Source organism: Pseudopipra pipra, chromosome 19 (genome assembly GCF_036250125.1).
Source record: "Pseudopipra pipra isolate bDixPip1 chromosome 19, bDixPip1.hap1, whole genome shotgun sequence".
Lineage (NCBI taxonomy): Eukaryota > Metazoa > Chordata > Aves > Passeriformes > Pipridae > Pseudopipra > Pseudopipra pipra.
This window is the reverse complement of record NC_087567.1, coordinates 9818302-9841693: the sequence shown is the minus strand read 5'-3', so window position 1 is coordinate 9841693 and position 23392 is coordinate 9818302. Positions and strand designations below refer to the sequence as shown.

The following is a 23392-nucleotide window of genomic DNA, read 5'->3' as shown; positions in this document are numbered from 1 at the left end:
ATAAATTTTGTTTGACATTGTCTTTTCACTCATTCAATTTTCTTCATGCCTCATCCTGATAAAAAGTACAGAATGTTTTTTTTTAGGTTACTTGCCAATTTTTAGCTTTTTGCATCATTTATATAACAGGCACAAAATCCACATTATACCTTATTCCATGTTTATAATGATTCTAGAAAAGAAACGTAATACATTAGAATAATCAATAATTATTTCAAAACTCTTTTTATGTGATCTTTCATCTAGCAAGCATTTGCTCATTCAAAGAGCAGATGGGTAAGTAAAGAGTCACAAGTATCTTTGAAAACAGATCTACTATATAAATCTTTTTTTATAGTGCACAAACCTACAGAAACAAAAGTTCTGCTAACTTGAATCAAAACCAGTGAGAAATGTTACAGTCAGTCCCTCATCACAAATATTTTTCTCTGTAATACTGATTGAAGGGCTGTGCTTTGATTAATTTTATCTGGGGGAAAAACCCTTGGTTGGATTGGCTGTCCTCTCAAAGGACAGAATAACTGCATTGCACCATCAAAAATAAGTATATACACAAATCACAGAATCATGGAATGGTTTGGGCTGGAAGGGACCTTAAAGGGATCTTAAAGATCATCTGATTCCAAGCCCTGCCATGGGCAGGGACACCTCCCACTATCCCCAGTTGCTCCAACCTGGCCTTGAGCACTTCCAGTCCACTTGAACACAAACCCACGAAGCCTGAATGCTGGAAAAGACACTTGCTACTGTGAGATGTTCACAATCCAACTCACAGTTGACTGGGTCTGTTGCAAATACTCCTCCTCCATTTTGTGGAGCCGGGCGTTGGTTTCCTCCAGCAGCTCCTGCATGTCCTCCGTGTGCTTCTTCCGGATGTTGAACTTCTCCTTCTCCATCTCAGCCACAGCATCGTGAAGCTGTGCATCAGAAAATCAGCAGAAAATAATGAATGGCATCTAAAACTGGCATTTATAAGTATTAGATTATTGTAGAATACAAACAGAACGACTGAAAGGCCCGGGTGGCCACATTTCTGTCCTTTCTAACAAGACTAGATAATTTGCTCACTAAATAGGTCTGCTATGACTCTACAAAGCTGTAAGAAATATAAGCAAGTCATTTAGAAGTGTATAGAGGGCATAACTTAATCCACACAGAATGCTAAAAGACATACTTTTGCCATGCTCTAATATTCTATTGGAATGAGATGATCTTTAAGGTCCCTTCCAAACCAAACCATTCTGGATTCTATGAGAAAAGCCCATTTAACAGTGAAGCCTCGAGGTCTTCAGCACAAAGGACAAGATTTATGATTTATCTCTCAGAAGGCAAGAATTAAACCCAACATCATTTCCAGATGCAGGGTTGCAAAAAAATTAAATTACACAGCATTCTTCATCTATAAAGGTGGGTGGGTCTGCCCTTTTTGTGACCCTCCCTCTCCCAAGTGGGGGGAGCAGGACAAATCCTGACAATAATCTGGACAAAGGTGATGCTGTCTCACAATAAACATGCTTTTCCCCCTGCTTTGCCGCTGTCTTGAGTTTAACAATAAATAAAAATACACTGAAGAATTCGTGACCCATTGCAAAAATAAGAGTTCAAAGGAATCACCGTGGCAGCAGGTAGCAGCAGGTTTACCCAGATTAAAATTCCATGTCAGGTCAACCAGAAATAAACACTTCCCTAATACATCCAGAGACTTGCCAGGAGGCCAGATGAACCCCAGGCACAGGGTGACCAGCTGGGTGGGTGTGGGTGTGCAGGCATCAGCAAAAAGAGGCTTAATTACTCCAGAGGAAAAAAAACTAATCAAAATCAGCATAAAAAAACATCCCTCAAAGTAACATATTCCTTATATTTATTTTGTTGAGTGACAAAGTGTATTATATCAGACAAACACTGTAGGAATCTGTCAAGAAAGCAAGTATTGTTCATTACCCTTTTCTCCCACTCATTGTTCAGGGAATCATTGCTTTGCTCACACATCTTCTTCAACTCCACAATCTGCTGCTCTTTGGCTTCTCTGACAACTTGTGACTCACGAACAAGGGTCTGAACTGTTAAAAATGGGAAAATAAACAACCATTCAAGAGACACCTTTGGGATTGTTCAGTGCTGGCAACAATCAGTTTACGTCAGCTTTCCAATTGACCCGACTTTCTGATGTTTTTTGGTTCTAAAATACTTAATGCATGGGCTGCTTCAAAATTTAGCACTTTGATTCTGTGTCACTGCACTATTACAAGGTGTTCTCTGTTTTCTGCTTTGTTTACAGAATATTTCAGAGTGAGTTTTCCTTCCTGAAGGAGCAAATGCACATCAGCAAAATTCCTTATAACCTAAAGAAAATAGGCATTTTTAACCTGATTTCATGAGCATCCCTAGAAGAAGAGGTTCTTGTGAAGGTTGAATGCTAAAGATACACAAGGAAATTAAGTTCCCCAAGTGATTGCATCGAGAATTCACAGTCTAACAAATTTAGTGGAAAACAAAGCAGGTACATATTCATTCTTCAGAAGTGACTGAGGATTTTCACTATTTGGTAAAAGTGGAGGCAACTCAAACACAACCTGTTCCAGCCAAGAGCAACCACCAACCCACTGAGAGAGGCACCAGATTCCTTGTTGGACAAATTACTTTCCCAAGGAGGAGGAAACAATATACATGGAACACTCTCCCTTTTTGTACATAGATTACCAAACTTCTGTATTATTTTACACTGTGGTTTAGTCCATAGTGTAAAAGGACTCCAAGGAATTCTAAAAGAAACTAACACTGAAAAACTGCTGACAAGCCACACTCAGGCCAAGTTTTGTACTTATGACATATTCAAGACTACTCATGTTTGAAATCTCTTGCCACAACAGTTTTAAAAATAACCCATTGTGGTTTGATTAAAATGTACTGAATGCATAAAGAAATTAACTTTGGGCCAGAGGTTCCAAAAAGTTTGAAGCGAGTGGTCAAAATACTTCAGCCCCATCAAAGAAACTTTTTTTGGTGATGCTCATAAAACCTGTGTTAAATATAAAAGATCACAGGCCTCCTGTGGGTTGGAAACAGCAAAGGCAACTGGACAAGCCTCTCAAAATCTAAAGGAAAAAATAAAGTGAAGACCTGCAAATGAAGAAGAAAGGGATGTCTGAAGGAGGAACACAAGCCCACAGCCACAAGAGAATGCAGTGCAATACCACCACAGAGAAAACAAGCAGGAAGAGAAAAATCACCTTTTTTCTCCAGTCTTCTGATCACCTCCTCAGATTCTTTTTGTTTCTTTTTGTAGTTGGACTTCAACACCTCTATTTCGTCGTTCTTTCTATCCAAAATCTGCAGGGACAATTCAAACTATTTTAACAAAAGTTCAGAAAAACCAAAACTACAACCAGTGCACAAAACAATCCACCCTGATCTCTGGCAAAGGCACTGCCTTCCAGAAGTGCTCAGGTCCTGCAGGACTGTGATTAAATCTAAGTCACTTTTCACAGCTCAGACTGCCAAGTCATAAACAAAGGACTGTTGTAAATAAATGTAGGCAAAGTACATTAAAAAGGAGTTTCATGCTTTAAGATGGGTCTTTTTGTTTCCTTTCAAACCTGGGCAAACCCTGTGTTGCTCCTGTTGAGTGTGGAAGTTTCATGGTGCTACTACTGCAACAGAAAAGATGGGTTTCCCTTTTCATATTTAAGTTGCCTCATACTATTTAAAAGCACCTAAAATTCTCAGCAGGTTGAAGAAATAAGGAAAATAAATTGGTAAACTTGACTACACTCTTCTGTGCTTCACCAATTGCAATTCCTTGCATGGATTCCAAGGAACAAAGGGTTGGAATAGAGGAAGTATATCAAGGTAACTGCACCCCCATTTCTGCACACGCCGATTTTGGAAAAAACCAGCTCGAATATTTGCACACTTTGAGATAGTATTTTAATTTAAAAAACTTTGTGTTTAAGATAAAGATTAAAGTCCCAGAAATTTTATAACTGTGCCCCAAATCTCTTATCCAACAGAAGCTTTCATCTTAAAACAATATTACTCCATCTGCAATAAACGTTTTGCGTCTTTAAAGATTAATACGACGCCGTTTAACCTTTTCTAAAATATCCAACGTGATTAAATGACTTCAAAAGACGGAATTCTAACATCAGTTAGAAAGGGCTGACAACTCAAGGGATGAGAAAGCATTTAAACTATTTCTTATTCTCACAAAGCTGTTTCCTTTCGACTCCCGGCTTCGCTCGCCGGGTTCTGCTCGCAGGCTCTGAGAGCAGATGAGCCAAAAATGCACCTGACCAAATATTAACATCCTTTCAAGAGGCTTTGATGTGTCACAGTGTTGTGTCAACCAACTTCCTCCAAGGCTGTGACTCAGCCTTAAGAAACAAAACAGAGGCAGTGAGTAATGCAGAGCTTACAGCGGGATCAGCCATCGGGATCCCGGCGCCGAGCGTTTAATTCCCGCCACGTCCCCGGGATCAGAGAGAGTCCAGAGGCACTCAGGACCTTCCAGAATTTTACCCCATGTTTAAAACATGGCATGGAAGGTAACCACGTGGTCTGTGATAGCCTTTTTGTGACCTTCCCAGAAGTGGTGCTGTGCAACACAACAAAGACAAACCCAACGGAACCCAAAGAAGCAGATCTGGTGTCGTGTCGGTGCTGAAGAATTAAGAGCCACATCAGGTTTAACAACACAGAAACATAAATAAAGGGCTGTTCAGTGACCAGGCTTTGCTCTAAGACCCTGTCAAAATGGAGACAGGAGAACAAACACTATTACTGTATGAGCAGGAACATATCTGATATACTGGTGGATTTTCCTACTGTTACATTTCACATTTTGTCCATAAAAAGTCTTTATTCACATTTTTCTATAACACAGGTGCTCTCTCTCTGAAAGAAAAATCATGAGTTTGTGATTTCATCACAAACAAACCCACAGAAGTTGTTGGGCTGGTAAAATAGGTTCTCTTGTTCAAACAAACAAATGGCCTCGTGTCTTTTCCTTTGTTTTCTTCCCATGTTTTCCCTTTCCTAAGTTTATGTTACCATAGAACACTGCACATTCCTATCAGTTTATGCAAACTTACCTACAATCTGGCTTTTAATGAACATCAACTGCAATTGTGGAGAAGTTAAAGAACAACTGCTAGTTATTAATTATAATCATATTCTCTATTATGAACACATTTTTTTTGGAAGAAAATACAAACACTTTTTACCTTCTGAACGTCAGCATCATGCTTCTGCTGTAATTTCACTTTTTCTTCATGAAATTTACCTTCTGCCATTTTCACTTTCATTTCCAGCTTTAAAAGCAAAACGGGACAGGCAATTTAAATAAAGAATGAATTACACTAATGACCTTTTCATAACTTTTAATTTATGTCTTTAACAAGGCAATGGGAAGTCACCAACAAATAATTGCTGAAAACAGTCTATGTTCACTTTCTCAATATTTTCATATCCATTTGATAAAACTGCTGCGAAAGATGTCAACCTAAAATATTTATTTAGAAAATTAATTTGTAAGATGTTTTAGTTGGCAACAAACACAACTGCTACTGCCTAAAATAAGCTTTCGTCCTTAATTTAAATAAACACTTAGGAATAAAACTTTTAATATTTGTTAATATATCAGGTTTGGTAAACTTGCTTTCCTTCAGGCAGGTGTTACATTTATACAAAGAATGTCCTTCAGCCCAGATGCATGTTTGGTTTTGTTTGTTTTCCATTATTCATAGAGCTCACATTATAAACATGTTTCCTTTCAAAGGTGACTTATAATGGGAGTAAGGACTTGATTGCTAAAATACATTTCCTGTTGTGTTTGTTTAAAGTAGTGCTTGAAGCCAACACAACAATACATTGACAATTCTTACTCAGAGTCTAAGTTTCCACCTCTAAAGTATTTTTAAGTCTCTTGCATGTTTTCACAAGGACAGGTATGACAGGAATTTGGCGTTTCTCGTGTTTTCTAAAAACCAAAAGTGACACCTTGAGTTCAGATTCGGGCTGTTCCACTTCTACAGTTAATAATTTGTGCTGTTCAGAAAGCAGAGGGGACACAGAAGCTTTTCCAGACAGACCCCAGTGCCCCTCTCACATTAGAAAAGGGGGGACCAAAACCCCTGGAGCGAGGTACCAACACCCACCAGCAGACAACAAAGTGGTTTTTGGCCAACTTTGTGTCCTTTTGGATGTCCTAAGAGACTGTGGAGCTCAGGCTCCCCCACCTCAGAGCTGGACACTGAACTTCCATCACCATCCAGCTGTTTTCAGTTCTCACCTTTTTATTTAGCTCAGCCAAGAACCTGCCTGGTAATGCTCTCAACTGACAATTCCACAGGAACCAACATTATTTCCATTCCTTTGACTAAGCAAAAGTTGCCATTCCAGCATGAATCTTTATCTAACACAGATAGACACTAAACACAGTGCAAATTATTAATTTCTTTTATATGGTTCATTTGTGTTACAGATTTATTGTGAATTGAAGACATCACTGCCATGACCAATAGAAAACGTCAGCCACAAAAATCCAAGTCAACTCAAAAATGCAAAATGCTGCTCTGTAAACACAGAAGAGTCCTCAAGAACTGAAAAGAGGAGAAGGAAGACCAGCAATTTCTTTCCATTTCTTGACTCTAAACCTGCTTATTACACCACAGATAAAGAGACCTGTCTCCCAACTATTTGTACACAGCCTTATGCAAATTAATGGGGGGAAAAAAGTTAGATTGACAATTAATCCAAAGAAAATAAATCATATTCTCAGCTGTCAGCCACTTCTTTTATCACCCCAAAATAAGCACCATGATAAAAATGCATGTTCTATTCATGAAATCTACGCATATGTATATATGAAAAGAAATATATGCATATATCACTCCAACAAAGTGACATTATAGAGGAAAATCTTCGTACCAGGTGAAGAATAAGTGTTGATTTAATAAAAAAAAGCACAGTAATCCACTTCCAGATAGACAGCTTGTGAACATTCCATAAATAAATATGAAGGCCTTGTAAAAACACAAATACTAGAAACTAAACATGAAAGAGACTCCAATCTACTTGAATTACATAAAAAGCTTATGAATTACTGATGCACAGCTACTGCCCTCACACAGCTACTAAATCCACACAAACACTTTACATTTAAAACTCATTAATAAAGTGAGAATGTCTTGGCATGGATGAAAATTAATCCTTGGTGGTTTTGTATCTGCTGAGAGCTGGGCTCGGTTTTATTACTACGTAGGTTGAAATAACACAAAAATAAATCAAAATCTAAGATTCCATTTGGATTAAACACAGACACACATATATTTCCAAGTGCTGGTGATTGTTCTCAGCCACAGGCTGTTGTTTTCCTGCAGGTTGACAACAGAACTCCCTGTACTCAAAGCTGGTTCCCACTTCTCATTAATCTTCCTCTTAGCACCACCTTGCACCAGTTCTCATCAATTTTAGCTCATTAATTCATTGCACCACTTCCCCTAGAACAGCCAGCTCTTCCATTTTCACAGATTTTGGGAGTACTTTCCAAAAACCAAGAGCCAATTGCAACCAAATAACATGAAAAAACATGAAAAATGTGCTCAAGGCACAGAAGTCAGTCCTTAACGATGCAAACCCTGTGATAACAAAATAAGATTCACTTTCCTCTGAACATTAAAAATAAAATTGCTTGAAAAATCTCAACTTCTCATCAGCTGAGGGCTGAAAAAGTGATACCTCAAAAAGCACTCAAGGTCCTCAACTTCTATAAATTTAATGAAATTCTGCAGTTTCAGCACCACAGACACTTTCCTGCCCCATCTGCTTCATCCACAACTTTCCTAATTTTGTCCCTTCAAGACCTACTATATAAAGAAATGGGAGGAGCCCCATATTAAGCTGTTTGAAATTCAGTAGTTGATTTGCACTTGGGAGTTTTCAGCTAGTGTCAAGAGGAAAGATGTATTTGTAATGAAGAAGTGGCAAAAAATAAAATAAAATGAAAAATTTCCCACAATATTTAAATTTTATACTGCTCCATAATTCCAAGACACACATGTATGTTCATCACAACCTCTGGAAGTGCTAATTCGAGCATTTGCTGTAAAAATTGGTTTAAAAATCCTAAACTTATCTTCTTCTGTGGAAACCAGCTGGAAAAGACAGAAGGCCTGAGGACAGCACCAGTGTCCTACAGATAAGCTTGGAGTACTGGTTTCACTTACAAATGTGCTTTTTGACCCACCCTTTCTGTGAGGCACATTTCCAACCTCACCACAGTACGTAAGATAAAAAAGAATTAAGTCATGTAAACACATTTTAACCAGTGAGCTCACGAGGGCCGGGGCGAAGCAAACGGGCTCCTCACAACTGGCAGCGAAACATCTCCCCTTCCACTGAGAAGCTGAAGCAGGTTATTAAATACTAATTTCAACGGAGGAGTATATCTTTTCAAAATTAAAACCACGCCAAGCTGAGGCTGAGCCTGTTTGCAGTTCCCAAATGTCAAACTTCATCTGCTCCGCGCGTCCCGATTTCCTGCACTCGGTGCCTCCGTGTGCTGCTCTTCCATACGGTGCCCTCTGCACTCCAGTTTTCCTCTGTTGATTAAATTCATGTTAAGAAACAAAATAACCTACAGCAGCAGCAAAGACCTTGGTAAGTTTTAGAGAAAATAGAGAAAAACAACTTGGAAAAGCCGTTCCGTCGTTAGACACAGCTCATCAGTTTTTATACCTTTTATCACCAGTTGAGAGGCAGCAGAAAAATAGGAAATTTCTGGCATGTTACCATTCAGACAAGAGAAAAGAAAAATGTAGATATTTAGCTATAGCTGGGAAGTTTGCAGCTATGTATGAAACGCAGCCATTGCTGTTGCCTGAACATCATTCCTTTGGATTTCTGTCATTGTTTATCCTCCTCACAAAGAGTATGAGGCAATTAAACCCTAAGGCCATGTAAACAATACTGATGTCAAACATCTGTGCTGTCCCTGTTATTTAAAGCCAGGGAGGGTGGTAGCAGCAGAACTGCTTTTATGTGCCTCATCACACTTTCTTGCCCCGTTTGAAAAAAAACAAAACACCACCCAAACCAGTCAACAGTCACCTGAAAATGGTTTTTCACCCCATCGCTGCCCTGTGTTTCCATAGCACGGGTTGGGTGCCAGGAAAATTTAATTAACAGCTGTCAAATTTCAACTGATAAGAGTCTAACCTGCAGCTGCCATAAATCTTTTTTTTTTGGGAGGGAGGAGGAGGGAGGGAAGGTGATCTCTCCGTGACAGAACACAAACATTCATCTTGTCCCCATTTACGGAAATTTGTCGAAATATTTAAATAGCTGATTTAAGAGGAACTCAACGAGCAGGTTAACAATGTTAATCAGAGATAGCTTTGAACTCCTGCCCACTGCTCACTTGTCTTCATTACAGGGCTCACCCTCAGGCCAGAGGTGGCATCTTGGAGCTTTAACATCCATCAGAGATTTCTTTTTTTTTTTTGGCTATTTGACAAAACAGTTCTTGTTGCTTGCCAGATTTTTTTTATTTTTTTTTTCCAAGCCTATGAATATATGGGGGAGGGAGGGAGGAAGTGAGGAAGGGGGAGAAGGATGTAAACAATAACTGAGAACTTCAAAGTAAGAACTAACAATGTAGAACAATGACTTGTGTATCTTACAGTGCACGACAAAACTTATTTGTCTTGGTGTTGTGCAGCTGCTGAAAGAAATCAGTGCACAGCACAAAGCTTTGATATTTTCATAGAAGAAAAAGGTTTCTTAACAAAAATATCAACAAACAACTCTAACTTTCTACTGAATCCTGTTTACTCAATTTTCACATGCAGGGTTAAAACAATAAATATTGATAATTTATACAGTGTTTTAAACCATTCAGGAAGGCCAAGGCAGGAGAGACTGTACTTGCAAAACAGTCAAGATTTATTATAAAGACATGCTGACTTCAGACTAAAGTAATTCAGAACAGTGTATCTCACATCATCATTAACAAGCTGTCTCTTCTCATTGTGTTATTTCTGTATCATATTGTAGCCTCAAAAATTTTTATGATTAGCTTGGAGGTATATTAATACTTTCCACATTTTACAGCTATTTAAGAGCCAGAATAACCTCCTAAATCTTTGAAAGAAAATCACTGGTGTGGAAAAAAAAAAAGGAAAAATACTTCACGGCAATTTATTTGAATAGAAATTTCTACAGTAAATGTAGATTTTAATCATATTGGAACTAATCTGTTTTCAAATGGAACTGCTGAAAAGCTTGTGGAGTTTACAGGATGTGGAAAAAATACTGTTCACTTCCAATTTCAAAAAAATAAATAAATTTATGACTACATTTTGAAACAGCACATCATTAACCAACAGAATCACTAACCAAATTCTGCACTGAATATCATCAATATTTTTATCCAGTGCAATGCCCAAGGTGAAATAAATTACTTGTAAAGTCTCTGTTTCAAAGAGCTCAGGATAAACCAGAGATGGACTGAAAGAAAAGAGGTACCAAACAAGTGGAACAGCCAGAAATTAGAATGCAAAAAGCCCCTTTATAAACATGGCATTTTGCCCAGATCCAAAGGTCCCTCCACAAAAGTCCATGTTTATGATCTGGACTATATTATTTGACCTAACAAACATTTATAATTCCCTCCACGGATCTAACCTTCTTTGTATCTTTACTCTTTAAAAACACTACAGCTGCTACTTCCAGCTGCAAAATTTTTTACAGAGTATTCTTGAAAGAGCAACTCAATATTCACTTCAGTAAAAAAATTAACATGATACTATTATCCCATTTCAATAAACACTAAGAATGAAAGGCTTTGTCCTAAATCAAATCCTACCAGCTTTCCCCATCAAGAAAAACCTGACTTTTTAACTGACACTGAAATTAATACACATTTGCTGGATACAGAAAAATAATTGAAAGGACAATTGTTCTCATTCATATGCAAATGTCATTAGGATCTTTCAAGAGAGAACAATGTATTTTTCACAGATTTCCAAGTTGAGGGCAGTGGGAAAAAGGAGAAATGCTCTGTATCCCAACAACTGTAATATCTGGCAATGGTATTTTTATCCCAAAGGATGTTTTATACAGCTAATAAACATAACATGCATATTAGCACCACAACACATCATACTATTTAACAGCTTTATTGGAGTGGCAAATGTCCCACTTGCACACAGAACAAGTACATCTGCCACTGGGAGCAGCCACTGCCACCAGTAAGTACCAAAAAAAGTTCAATATATGGTTAGAAGTTGTGAAAACTTCTACACAGGAGTAAATGATGAGATGCAATTTCAGGAAAGGCAGCTCAGAAATGCAGCAAACAATCTGCAGTTGCCAGCTCTGAAGCCTGAGCCCAGTGGAACCTCGTGAACATGCAAAAATCAGACAGATTTCAAAGGCATTTAGTAAAATCTGAATATAAAAGTAGACAGTGCTTGAAAACTTCCTATAATTCTGCGTAATGTTGAGTCCACTGAATGAGCCTGAACACACTGAGCCAACAGCACTGACTTACTGACTTTTTCTCCCCAGTGTCACTTCTTTTTTTTTTATTTTATGTTGTGTTTCAGCAGCTGCTGAACTTTTTAAACTCATTTCAGGATATCCTAAACCAGCCACTAAACCTGCACTCCCACCTTCCTTTCACCAGTGCAACATTAAGCAATAACAGTGTACAGCACTTTTTGCAGTCAGTGTCTTTCCTCCCTTAAAAACCAGGATCTATACACATGAAAAAAAAAATAAAAAAATCGAACTTTCTTCCTCTTTTTTTTTTTTTTTTTTAAAGGGAGAGACACTTTGAGGTAGAGATTAATCATGCAGCAAAAGATTAATTCCCAGCTGCTTGGCAACCATCTGGACATTCTACTGGTTAAAACACTAGTTTGAATTGCTAACCTACCCCTTTGATCTTTCTCAATGTCTCCAGCCCATATGTGCAATAATTAAAGACACAGTCCACAAACTATTGCAAAAAAATAAATAAATAACTGTGCATGTACATATATATCTTCATAACCAGCCTGGCTGGTATCAGGAATTATAAATCACCAGGCAGTTTATGAAAACATGTCTCATCCTGACATACACTGGATGTCTCACACCAGTCTGGCAATAAAATAAGGTTTGGGTTTTATAACATTACATTCTGAAGAGTTATCAAAGCAAGACAGGATGTGACTTCCTCACATGGAAGACAGAGGACAACTTGCACATGGGGTTTTTTTTGGGGGGAACAGGACATTAATCAGCCAGGAATGATGTTAACAGGAGTCAGGATTGCTGTGATTTTAAACATGAACTAACAGATCCCTGCTCAACGATTACTTGGTGGTGAGAATCAGTTTAAAAGTGGATTCCTCACATAAATCAGGCACTGCTCTCCAAACAGACACCAGGGATGGGGATAAAAGCAGGAAATTCAGCTGAACCAGAGAATATTTAACGCCACAATATGCACTGCTTGGAGTATTTTGAAAGGGAAGTAAAACAGTATTTTCAGAACCAAGTTGTCATAAGAAAATAAAGTTATGGAAAAGTGAAAATCAAGATGAAAGCAATAATTGTGTCTTATCTGCCTTTCCTCGCCCCTTCGTGTGGGCCACGCTTGTGTGAACAGGATTCAACACACCTTCTTACATTTTAACAAGGATATTCACCAGAATTAAAAACCTTAACAGTTTTTACCCCTTGGAAATCAGTGTTATATTTATGAGCTGAAGAGTGACTTGGACAGCTCCAGGTGAACAGGATGACAAAACATGGGGAAGAAGAAAGGAAGAGAAGTGGGAGAACAGACAGATAATAAAAAAAAAAAAATCCAACACACAAAGCTCCAATTATGGTAAAATTCAGGTTTTGGGCTCACCTACAGATGGTTTTACAACTCAAATGCTTTCAGAAAGTTCATCAACACTACTCTCCTCCTGTTATTACTAAATATTTCTGAGCTTAAAAAGCACCAACAGGATCACCAGCCCCATCTCATACCTAAGGAGGGTCCTTTAGTTCTATCCAGCTCTCCTGTTTCCATACACAAATACATATATATATATGTAGTGTATATATATATATATCTCCATCTACCAAAATTTAAACTCTAGAGACACACAGAAGTGAGCACACAAACACTTTTAATTCAATATAATATCCCAGACAACAATACTGGTATCTTTCGTTATCATTCCTGGAAGATATGAACAAAAATATTTGTTTTCAATGAGGAAACAGATCAAACCCATGACATAGCTGAAAGCACAATAATGTTAATTTTACGACGGTTTAATTACAAGAGTCCTCCTTTAGGATACTCTCTCCATATTGGTTTTATTGATTGCTTTTAATTTGGCAGGAATTCCATGTATTTAAATACTTTGTTATGGAACAGAGCAATTAAGAGGAGGAAATCAAAACCACCAGGACAATGCTCACTGATCACCATCTCCTTCCAGCTGCAGGGACTGTTACCTTCAAGTGTTCCTTCTCTTCTCCTCAAACCCCACCTCTTTCCATGATAACACCAGCAAGTGTTGTTCACTCTCCCTCCCAAGTCCTACAACTTTCTTTCCTCCCTGAATTCTTTCCTCTACATTCCCTCTTGGGGAAAATCTATATCCCAGCCCTTATGCAATTTTCTCCCTTTCAATTTATAATCTCTTGCCAGATAAGTGAGAAGCCCAGTAAATCCACTGCTTTCAACACCTTAAATTTAGAGCACTTTCAGCCAGATCAGGACTAACCTATAACACCATCAGTGCAGATTTTATCTTAACATAAATAGATCACTCCACCCCAACGCTTTTGGTGCTGTAAAACCACGATGATCTTGATGATCTTTATAAATAAAATTGGTGTCAGGCAGCAAATGGGAGTGCTCATTCCCCAAATAAAAGGAGAAAAACTTAAGTAGAGATTACAAAGATAAAGGTTCTAAATAGTTTTTTAAAAGGCTGCATCTTAAAGATCAGATTTCTTGAATACATAAAGCCCAAAAAAAAGTTTTCATCTCACTTCTGGTTCTTAATCCATGAAGATGAATTTTTAGGGGGGATAATTCTCTGCCCTGTTATCTTACACACAGATCATCTCCCCTTTTTCCTGGGCATGTTTTCCCTCTTCTTTATTCCCCACTCCATGAAAACTGGTGGGAGTCATCCTGCAGGTACCCTGTATTCCCCTGAAAACTCACCCAAAATTCCTCCTCCCTCCAGTTGCAAAACCCTTTAGTCTGAACTAATTTAGTATACAAGAGGTTGGAAAAGAACCCATCTAAAGACATTATCACTGGATTCCCAAAAATCAAAACAGAGAAGTGACAGGAGCACAGTGATAAGTCAACAAAAACATTGGAAACACTCCAGTGCTCCCAGTCAACCCAGAGAAGTGAAGCTTCATAAGAGAGTTATTGCACAAAGCATTGAGCTTGCCAGCTTGTCAAAAATTAAATTAATTAAGAGGTGGTATGCAGCTCAGGACAAATCTACCCCAGGTATTCATTATAACCTGTAGTTTAAACCAATGAGAAGTGAAAATTCTTTCCAATATTCCTCAGATGTGTTTAGGTTTCATTTCTTGAGATAAGATAAATAAGTGTCTTCGCTTACAAAAAGCAAACCAGAAGGAAATTGAGAAAAAAAAGTGCTAAGAAAAATTAATATGGATAAAAATTAAGAAGAGAATTTCCTTAAAGGAACACCAAAACTTCTTTAAAGGATACATCAGATAAACTAGTGGTTTGGCAAAGGTCAGCAAAACAATGTTTTTATCAACAGAGTTCATTTTATTTTCTCAGTCCAGCAGAACTGTGTATCTTAGCAGTGTTACTGGATCTGCTTTTCTGAAAAATCCCAAATCAGCCCTTTTCCTTTCCCCTTCTCTTCCCTGAGGATCTCTCTGTGACACTCAGGATGGCCAGAGCTGAAGTTCAAAGGGACATTTTTTCCTTTATACCAAGGCAAGCCCCCCCATCTGTGGTGCTTTGCTGTCCTGAACACGGATCTGTCCCCGTTGTGTTGCATCTTCCTCGTCTGAACCCCTGATTTTTCACTAATGACCATTTCCCAAATGGTTTAATCCATGTCAGAAGGCTTTGGGGAAGAGATGACTAAAAGCCTGATGCTGTTGCAGTTTTCCCAGGGCTGGGATGTGGTTATCACTGCACAGGGCCATGTGTTCAGCATTACAGAGTCTAAACAGGTGCAGGAATGGTTTATGAACAAAGGTCTGAAGGTTAAAAGCAAAAAAAAAACCCCCACAGTTATCCTATTTTACGTTCTCCTGTTGTACTACAAAGAGGTTGAGAACAGTTAAAGGTTTCCCCAAACTCTTTTGCACAGCTCTATTTTCCTGTTAATGCATCTCCCTCCTATAAATGAAAAGGCTTTATTCTTAATTGAGCTTCACAAACAAAATAAGATGAAAACACATTTAAGTTTTCTAGTTAATAGCACACACATGGTGATTGTGAAACACTGTCTGTAACCTTTCCAGTTCAAACCAGCACCATTAGCAAAAAATCCTGGATTTTTACTGTGTGGTTTAGAGGATTTTTCCACTGAACCAGCAAAGTATTAACTGGGTATTTTATGTAGCTCCTTGGCATACATTCCTGTTTATTTAATTTGAAAATATTGTTTAAATGACAGCATTGTGCTTTCAATTTATTTATTTTCTGGGCTGTTTTCACATCTTATGAAACCTGGCCTCATCCTGAGGCACTGGTGCTTTGAATGTTGTCAGTGCAAAATGAACAGGCAATATTAGAGCAGAGAAAGCGAAAGGATTGTGCAACTCTTTGTTTGAGCATCAAACAAGGCTGCCAGGTAGCAACAGAAATCATTTCACATCCATTATTTCATTAACAATGGAAGCAAATCAAATTTACCCTCCCCTGTATCTCTGCTAAAGGCACCTTCTGAAGTGGCTTAAAATTAACTTTAGGACAGTCCCAATTCATAAGTGTTGAATTTGGGTTGAGTTTCTGACTGGTTGGTTGGGTTTGGGTTTTTATTAATTGTTTTCCTAATGCATGCTGAGTTTCCTTTCCTGCTCATTAATTCACTGTCTCTCAAAAAAAAAGAAAAGATGTTTTAAATAAATTGAGTAGTTTGTGACAAAGTATCACGGGCAATCAGCTTCCTTAATCCATGAAAAAGGTGAAAATGAGCACAAAATTTGACTTTTATACACATTCATAACAAAATAACATGGTGTGAGAGACTTTGACTGAGCTTTGACAGAAACCTCCCCAGTTCACAATGTTTCAAAGAAGTAAAAATAAACCCCATATGCACAAAAGAGGACTGGAGCTCAATGAGGCAAATACAGAAATAATGTGGGTCCTAACAGAAATAAGGTCAAGGTCTGCAGATTTTTAAAGGCATACAGAAACTAAATAAAAATCTCACTAAATCAAGGGTTTCACTGCTTCTGCTAAAAGGTAGTTCAGAAAATTCCTAAAATTCAAACTTTTCTATTCTTTCAAAGGACCTGCCTGTGTGTTCAGAAAGTCTTTTTCAGCCCCTAATTGGGAAGTACATTAAGCAGTTAATGAAAAGCCCTGACACTTCAGCAAAAGTTCTCTTCCATGAGATTTTTGCTGCTTTCTTAATGTCCAATTTCCAAAGGAAACACCCCAAAGATCCCTTGGAATCTCACCTCCTTCTCCTTTGCTCGAAGCAGCGACTGAGGGTCGAGAGAAGGCCTTTTTCCTGGGGCAATTTTAGGTGTCACCTGTTGAACGAGAAAGAGTTCAAAACAACTTATTAAACTAAACCCAGCAACTCCCAAGTAAAAATCAGCCCTGACCAGAAATTAAAAATATGGAGAATGTTTGTTTGATTGCCTTTATGACACTTAAAGGGAACAGAAGCACCTACCAAAGACCTTGGCATCGGTTTTTGTCGCAAATATCTCGGGTTTTCCACCTGAAAAAAATGAGTCAGAGAAAAAATCATCGTGGCAACAGTGTCCTACAAACAGTGAGACATCACAACCACACTGACACAGCAACTGTATCACTCAAAAGCAGCACAGAACAGATCCCAACCTGCCTTAAGCGTTACAGAAATAGGAAAGCTTCCTAAGAGATCACTTGGGTGGCTATGACCTAACTCAGCAAGTTTTATCATTTAAGCAGACCAAAAAAAAAAAAAATGGCACTTTTTACCCCCAAAACCTTTGTGGTTGTAAAAATTCCAATTTCAATGCATGTTTTAAAAGGCTTTGGCAGCTGCAGACGTGGCTTATGCAAAAGATTTCCAACTTGATTGGATACATTTTCCTTGAAATCAGTGTAAAGCCACAATAAGTTTACAGATTATACTGATTAAAATCTAGTGTTTTTGAAAAATTACACTTGGGTGCATCGAAACAACTGCCACACATGTGAGTCATAGTGACAAAACATAAGGAAATAATTCATTAACATGACTGTATAATTAAAGCAGCTCTTAATCACTGTTTTTAAGAACTGAACACAAAACATTGTTCCCAACCCACTTCCTCTATCACAAAGCTCTGTCTTCCTCATTCTGTCAGAGATGAGGCTCAAACATCACATCACAGAGATGCCCAAAAAAAGCTTTCAAGGGTATAATCTTGGAAAATGCAGCAGTGGGATCTGGAATATGAATGTGATTGCAATACACATTAAAAAAAACCCCAAAACACTAAATGTTGTAAGATGAGGTTGATCTACGAGGCATGGCAAATATATCAAATGCTTGCACTTTCTCCAGTGCTATTAAATAAATCTGTGTGCTGAATTTATCAGTGAAAAAGAGGCTTAATCCCTCTGAAATTTCAATTTGATACAGTGCTATTCATTTCCTGTCTAAAAGGTTATGTAGGATTTCTGTATGGTGGGGAAGAGTTGTCATATTTCACCCAGTAGTTGTAGATATTCATGTTTGACAAAAATTCCATTTCAATGAATTATCTTTTATTTTAACCCTATAGCTCAAAAATATAAGAAAACCAGTAATTCAACAGATAATCTATTTATCATTTTCAATGAGTTTACTACAGTCACATTAAACTTTCTTCCCTACAGAATCCATCAGGGAATGAAGGAATCCTGCCTGCACCTACTGCCCCAAAAATTAAGAAGTTTGGACACAGAAGAGATTGGTGAGGAGAGGAACAGAGGAGTAAGATCAACAGGGAGCATTAACCACAGTGGAGGGGAAAAAACAATGAAGAGAGATGGAAATAAAAACACAAAAATCCTAAACTAAAAATGTTGGTGTCCCACACGTTTGTACCTTGCACTAGTACTTTCTATCTACGTTTTAGGACTATCACACTCTTCCTTCCAGCCCCTTTTGGCCACTTCCCCACCCAGCCCACACACCTGATCAGCCCCTGGCAGGTACCCAGGGCTGCAGGTGCTCCACAAGTTCAAGGCACAGCCCAATTTGGCATCCCAGAAAGCTGAGCAGCAGGAACAGTGGAAGCCTTCCCCAGTACCTGGAGGAACCCTGAGAAGGCTACAGAGCCACATTTCAAAGGTTTCATTTTTTCCTAAAAGCCCTCTCTGCCACACAGTACAATCACCCTTTACTTTTGCTTTTTAAAAGCTAAAAATCATCATAAATATTCACAATTAATCCAAATCCTTTATCTGACCATGACATTAAGCTGTTTACAGCCTTCAAAACCCATCTAAAAAGCTAAGGTAGATCCTACTTGCTTGTGAGAAGGAAGGAAAATGTGTCTCTAATACTTTGTACAGCCCAAGTCTTGCATTTTTTGATTTTGTAACAGCAGCCATATGTGCTTTGAAGTTAAATGTTCCCACTTTGTTACTTGTTGTGGATTATATCCACTTAAACTGATCTGTAAACATTTAATGCCTCAACGTTCATTCTTTTCATGCTGGTCTTCTGCAAAACTTCTTGTTCTCAAAATCAGACCACATTAAAGAGGGAATATCACAATAAAGAATGCCCAAAAAAAAGGAAAAAAAAAGCCTGTATTTATGAGAAACATGCAAATTTTAAAATAATAAGCAAAAGGTCAAAGCCAAGCCAAAATACATATGTATGAAACTAAAGGACTGCCACGAGAAGAACAGTAAATCACATGCCTTTTTTAAGAGTATGAACCAAATAAATGTCATCATGAAAGACATCTTCATTTGAACTAGAATTGAACTCTAATTTGTAAGTACCACTTCTTAATAAAAATGGCATTTTGAATTTCTTTGTAGAAAACATTTTGGGTTCCCCTCTTCTACTGGACAGTCAGAGAAGAAACCACGTTTCCATTGGGGAGGACTGGCTTGGTCACCTTCTCCTACTTGAGTCCTCCTAAACCAGAAGGTGTTGGGTGACCAGATCCCCATCATTTAACAGAAAGAATCTACTTCATATGAAAATATACCTATTTTCCTAAGTTGAAAAAAAAAAGCGTGGCAGAAATGTGCATAAAAACCGAAATTCCAAAACAATTCCAACCTGAGGCAAGTCAGTCGTGTTTTTTAACTTAGTATTTTCCATTTCTATTTATGTAACAACACCTAAAGTGGTCCAAACTAACCATTCTTGAAGTGCACAATAAAGGCACCTGTGCAAGCAATGAGTGAAGCACTGATAAAAGTAAATTGATCTAAAGTTGTTTCCCCCAAAAGCAAGGGTAGTGCAGGAAAAGCACATTTTTGAGCTCTAAGTACTTCCACAAGATTCATCCTCAGGACCTCAACTATATTTCATCTCTCAGGCTGAAAACAGTGCACAGGCTTTATATTTGTGCACTAATCACAGTCCAGAAATGTACAGCAAATGCTCAGTAAATACCACAATAATGACAACACTGATGTCATGGTTTCATCCCACCCCTCCAAAATCCCATTTCATTCTCTGGAAGATGATTATCAAGGTCTAGTCATGTTCAATAAAGCACAACTGGAGCTTATTTCAGCTGGGTCCCAGAGGCAGAAGGTATATTGTGTATATTAAAGATTCGGGGAACAAAACCCCCACATTTGGATCAGCAGCCTTGCTGCACATTCAGCTTCTTCAAAGACAAAACGTGATTGTTTTCAAAACAAGGGTGGCAAAAACACACATGAAAGAGTTAAGAACACTTAAGACTTTGAAATGGTAAACAACTAAACTGAACCTTGCCCTAAATTCTTACTTTAATCTAACAAACCCAGCCAGCATGTTCCCTACAGAAATAACTGCTGAGTAGCTTCAGGAAATTTGAGTAAGGACATTCTTATCTAACATCATAATTTGTAGGGAAGTTCACTTTAATGCTGCTGCTGCAGTCTTAGTGGAAGGACATTAAAGCACATGAAGATTGTTTGTCAGCATGGAAGTCAAATTTATTTTTTGAAGTCACACCACCACTTGGAGTTCACTGTGGGAAAGTTTTTCCAGCGTTGCTGCCCTCCAACGCCACAACATATACAGTAGGTATGTTTATAGTAAGCAGACAGACTGAGAAACCAAACAAAAGATAATCAAATGGTTTGTACAGAAATGGTTGAGCTTAACTAGACTGGAAAGACAGAGGCAGATGTGAGCCAAGTGCAGGGAGCAGGCACAGCCTCCTCTGCTGCTGCAGCCACCCAAGAATTCCCAACGCTTCCATCTGCTTTAACCCTGTGTGAAATCATTTCTCCAAGGAAGGAGAACACAATGCAAGCCACTGACTGCAGAATTTCTTTGGTCTAAGTCCTCCTAGACCCTTCTTAGGCAATAACATTTCCCATGGTAAAACCTTCTGGGCAAGACCTGATGTGCAGGTTCTTTGTGCTGCACGTCCCACATCACTTCTGGTAAAAGCTAAAGAGTTAAATTCTTGTGCTGGCTGAATTCCAGTGATGAAAACTCATGTTCTCCCTGATTAAAAAACCCTTTGCTGTTTCCCCAGGGTACAGTCTCTTTGTGTGCTTTCCACCTAAAGTGATGTGCTGAATTTCCTGGGATGTTTGAAAGCCTTGCTTTGTCACACCTAAAAATTGGTCACAATTCAGTGACAAATCCAACTGCATCAGAAGCACCATGAAATAGGGAAAGAGAGAGAGAGAGACAGACAGAGAGAGAGGCAGGCCAGGTAAGAATTCGCAGGGATTTAATTCATTGTTGTTCCTTTACATAACAAAATTTTTATCCAAAAATTATGTTCCTCTGCAATCTGAAAAGCTCAACTACAAGAGGAAAAAAAAAAAAAAAGGAAAGGAAAAAAGGTAGTTTAATTCCATTATCCAAAAAGCTTTTTGCCCTGACTCGTAGATATCTATATTTCAGAATATTTAATTATATTTTGAGGCAAACAGGAGATGGCCACCTCCCCTTTAGCTATGACTGCACTAGATTTACAACAATATGTAGAAGTTTATTGACAGCTGTTAATAAAATAAGATCACTGAATCATGGAATGGTTTGGGTTGGAACAGACCTTAAAGCTCATCTTGTTCCAATCCCCTGCCATGGGCAGGGACACCTTCCACTAGCCCAGGTTACTTTTATTATGTCCTAAAATACCTAAAGAAGGACAAAGGAAGTTCAAAGTAATGACATTTGTCTCAACTCCTGGCTCTGAAATTTTTCCCTTAAAACAGCAATACAAAAGGATTTCTTCTTCTCTACATTGCAAATGCAACTTGAAGGCACAAACACTTGAGAAAGGACAGTGCCCACACTCAGATAAGAGTCAATAAGGGCTAAGAAAAAACACACTTTCATAACGTATGTAAAATTGGCTTACATTAGTATTCCATGTACAAAAGGCAAATGTATTGCACTCAAAACTCAGCTTTTTAAAAAAATATTTACTCATGCATGACTAGAATCTAAAGAACTTGAACAATGAAATGTTTGATAGTGATAATCAGGAACATTGCAAGGCAAAGGCAGAAATTCTTTCATTGCTCAGGAGAAGTAACAGTATCAGCAAACCAATGCAACAGCCCTACTGTCCTGCAGAAAATGTTATTGCAAACAACAAATATTAGTGTGTTAAGCTTTGACCTCTCTGCTTAGCAGAGAAATCATAAAAGTATTTCCCAAAATTTATCAGAGTATTTTTAGCAATGCTAATAATAAAAAAGAAATCTCAGCCACTGATGTGGGCCTATCATAAACACTGAAAACACATCCACTCTGTGACCTTAAAAACAACAGAGCTTTGAAGAAGAGGAAATTCAGGATATAGTAAAGAAGTAGGAGAGCAAAAGATAACAGTAAAAATAAATTAACAGTTTATAACTGGTCATTATAATAATCAAGCATAGACTGGAATAGTGAAGGTTCAGCAGCAACTTGCAGTTGGAAGACACAAAGGTTGTCTCACCAATATGTAGAACACTTAGATTTGCAGATTCCTTGTTTGAAATAATCACAGCTTCCTAAAAATCACAAGGATTCTTACTGAGAAAAATCCTTGTATAAAGAAAGACTTGCATAACCAAAAAACCCCAGGAAAGTTTGCAAAGCTTTTTCAAAACAACAGTTCTTTACACTGGGCAGCTCAAAGCAAAAGCCATCCTGTATTTCCTTTCCTACCTTCCCCCACTACTGAACTGTTTCTTTTGGGTCAAGGGTCTTCTGTATCTGAGGTGAGATCACTTGTAAATTAAGTTTCCTGAACAGTTTGCAGATGGGCCTGGCAATTAAAGGGGAGCTGGATGCTCCCATGACATTGTAAATGCTCACAAATAACAGCAGCCACATCTGACACTCCAACCTTCCAGACTCCAAGGAGCTGCAGTCGTTTAGTGAGATTTTCATTTCATTTTTAGCAACGACATATTTAAGTGTGACACTCTACTTAAAACTTCCTGACCCTTTCAGAAGCCACTGGAGGCCGTGATCCACAGCAGGGAAACACTCTGAGCAGCAACCCCTCACAGACCTCTCTTTTACAACCTCAAATCCTCTTTGTCAGGTAACTCCCAACAAGTCTTATCAAGCAATCAAAGTCTCTCAGGAGCGACTTGTTTAATTACCATCCCTGGAGAGGAGACTTGAAAACCTGATTTATGTGTCACAGTAGCCAATTTGTTATCCAAGAGAGCTCCTGTATCAGCAGAGGATCATCACACTTTAATAACCACCCGTTATCAACGCAACATGATTGCAAACTGGAATTTCAATTAGAGAAAGAAATAAAACACAAATAAAATTACAGAGATAAGCAAGCAGGCAGATCAACACTGATAGGAAAACGCTGGATAGAAAGAGATTCTTTGTCAGCATCAGTTGGAACAATTTGTAAAATGGCCATGAGCAAGTTTTCCCCCTTAAAGCAGCTTTAAAAGCTCAAGGTATTACAGTTATCTGCTCATATAACCCAGGTATTTATGCAGCCCAAATATCCAAAATCTGCAAGTGACTGCTTGCACCTT

The 23392-nt window shown here is 38.2% G+C and overlaps 1 protein-coding gene across 4 annotated transcripts in view; it reads right to left on the bottom strand.

The window, feature by feature from the left end:
• The window catches only part of CEP112 (centrosomal protein 112), a 155072-nt gene that overhangs the window by 120258 nt on the left and 11422 nt on the right, over positions 1 to 23392 (bottom strand). For all 4 annotated transcript variants that reach the window (XM_064676103.1, XM_064676102.1, XM_064676104.1 and 1 more), the window contains exons 7-12: positions 16914 to 16961; positions 16693 to 16767; positions 5223 to 5309; positions 3231 to 3330; positions 1942 to 2060; positions 774 to 917 (exon numbers count right to left, since the gene is read on the bottom strand). In XM_064676103.1, the coding sequence (XP_064532173.1) occupies positions 774 to 917; positions 1942 to 2060; positions 3231 to 3330; positions 5223 to 5309; positions 16693 to 16767; positions 16914 to 16961 (573 nt within the window). The remainder of the gene's footprint in view (positions 1 to 773; positions 918 to 1941; positions 2061 to 3230; positions 3331 to 5222; positions 5310 to 16692; positions 16768 to 16913; positions 16962 to 23392) is intronic.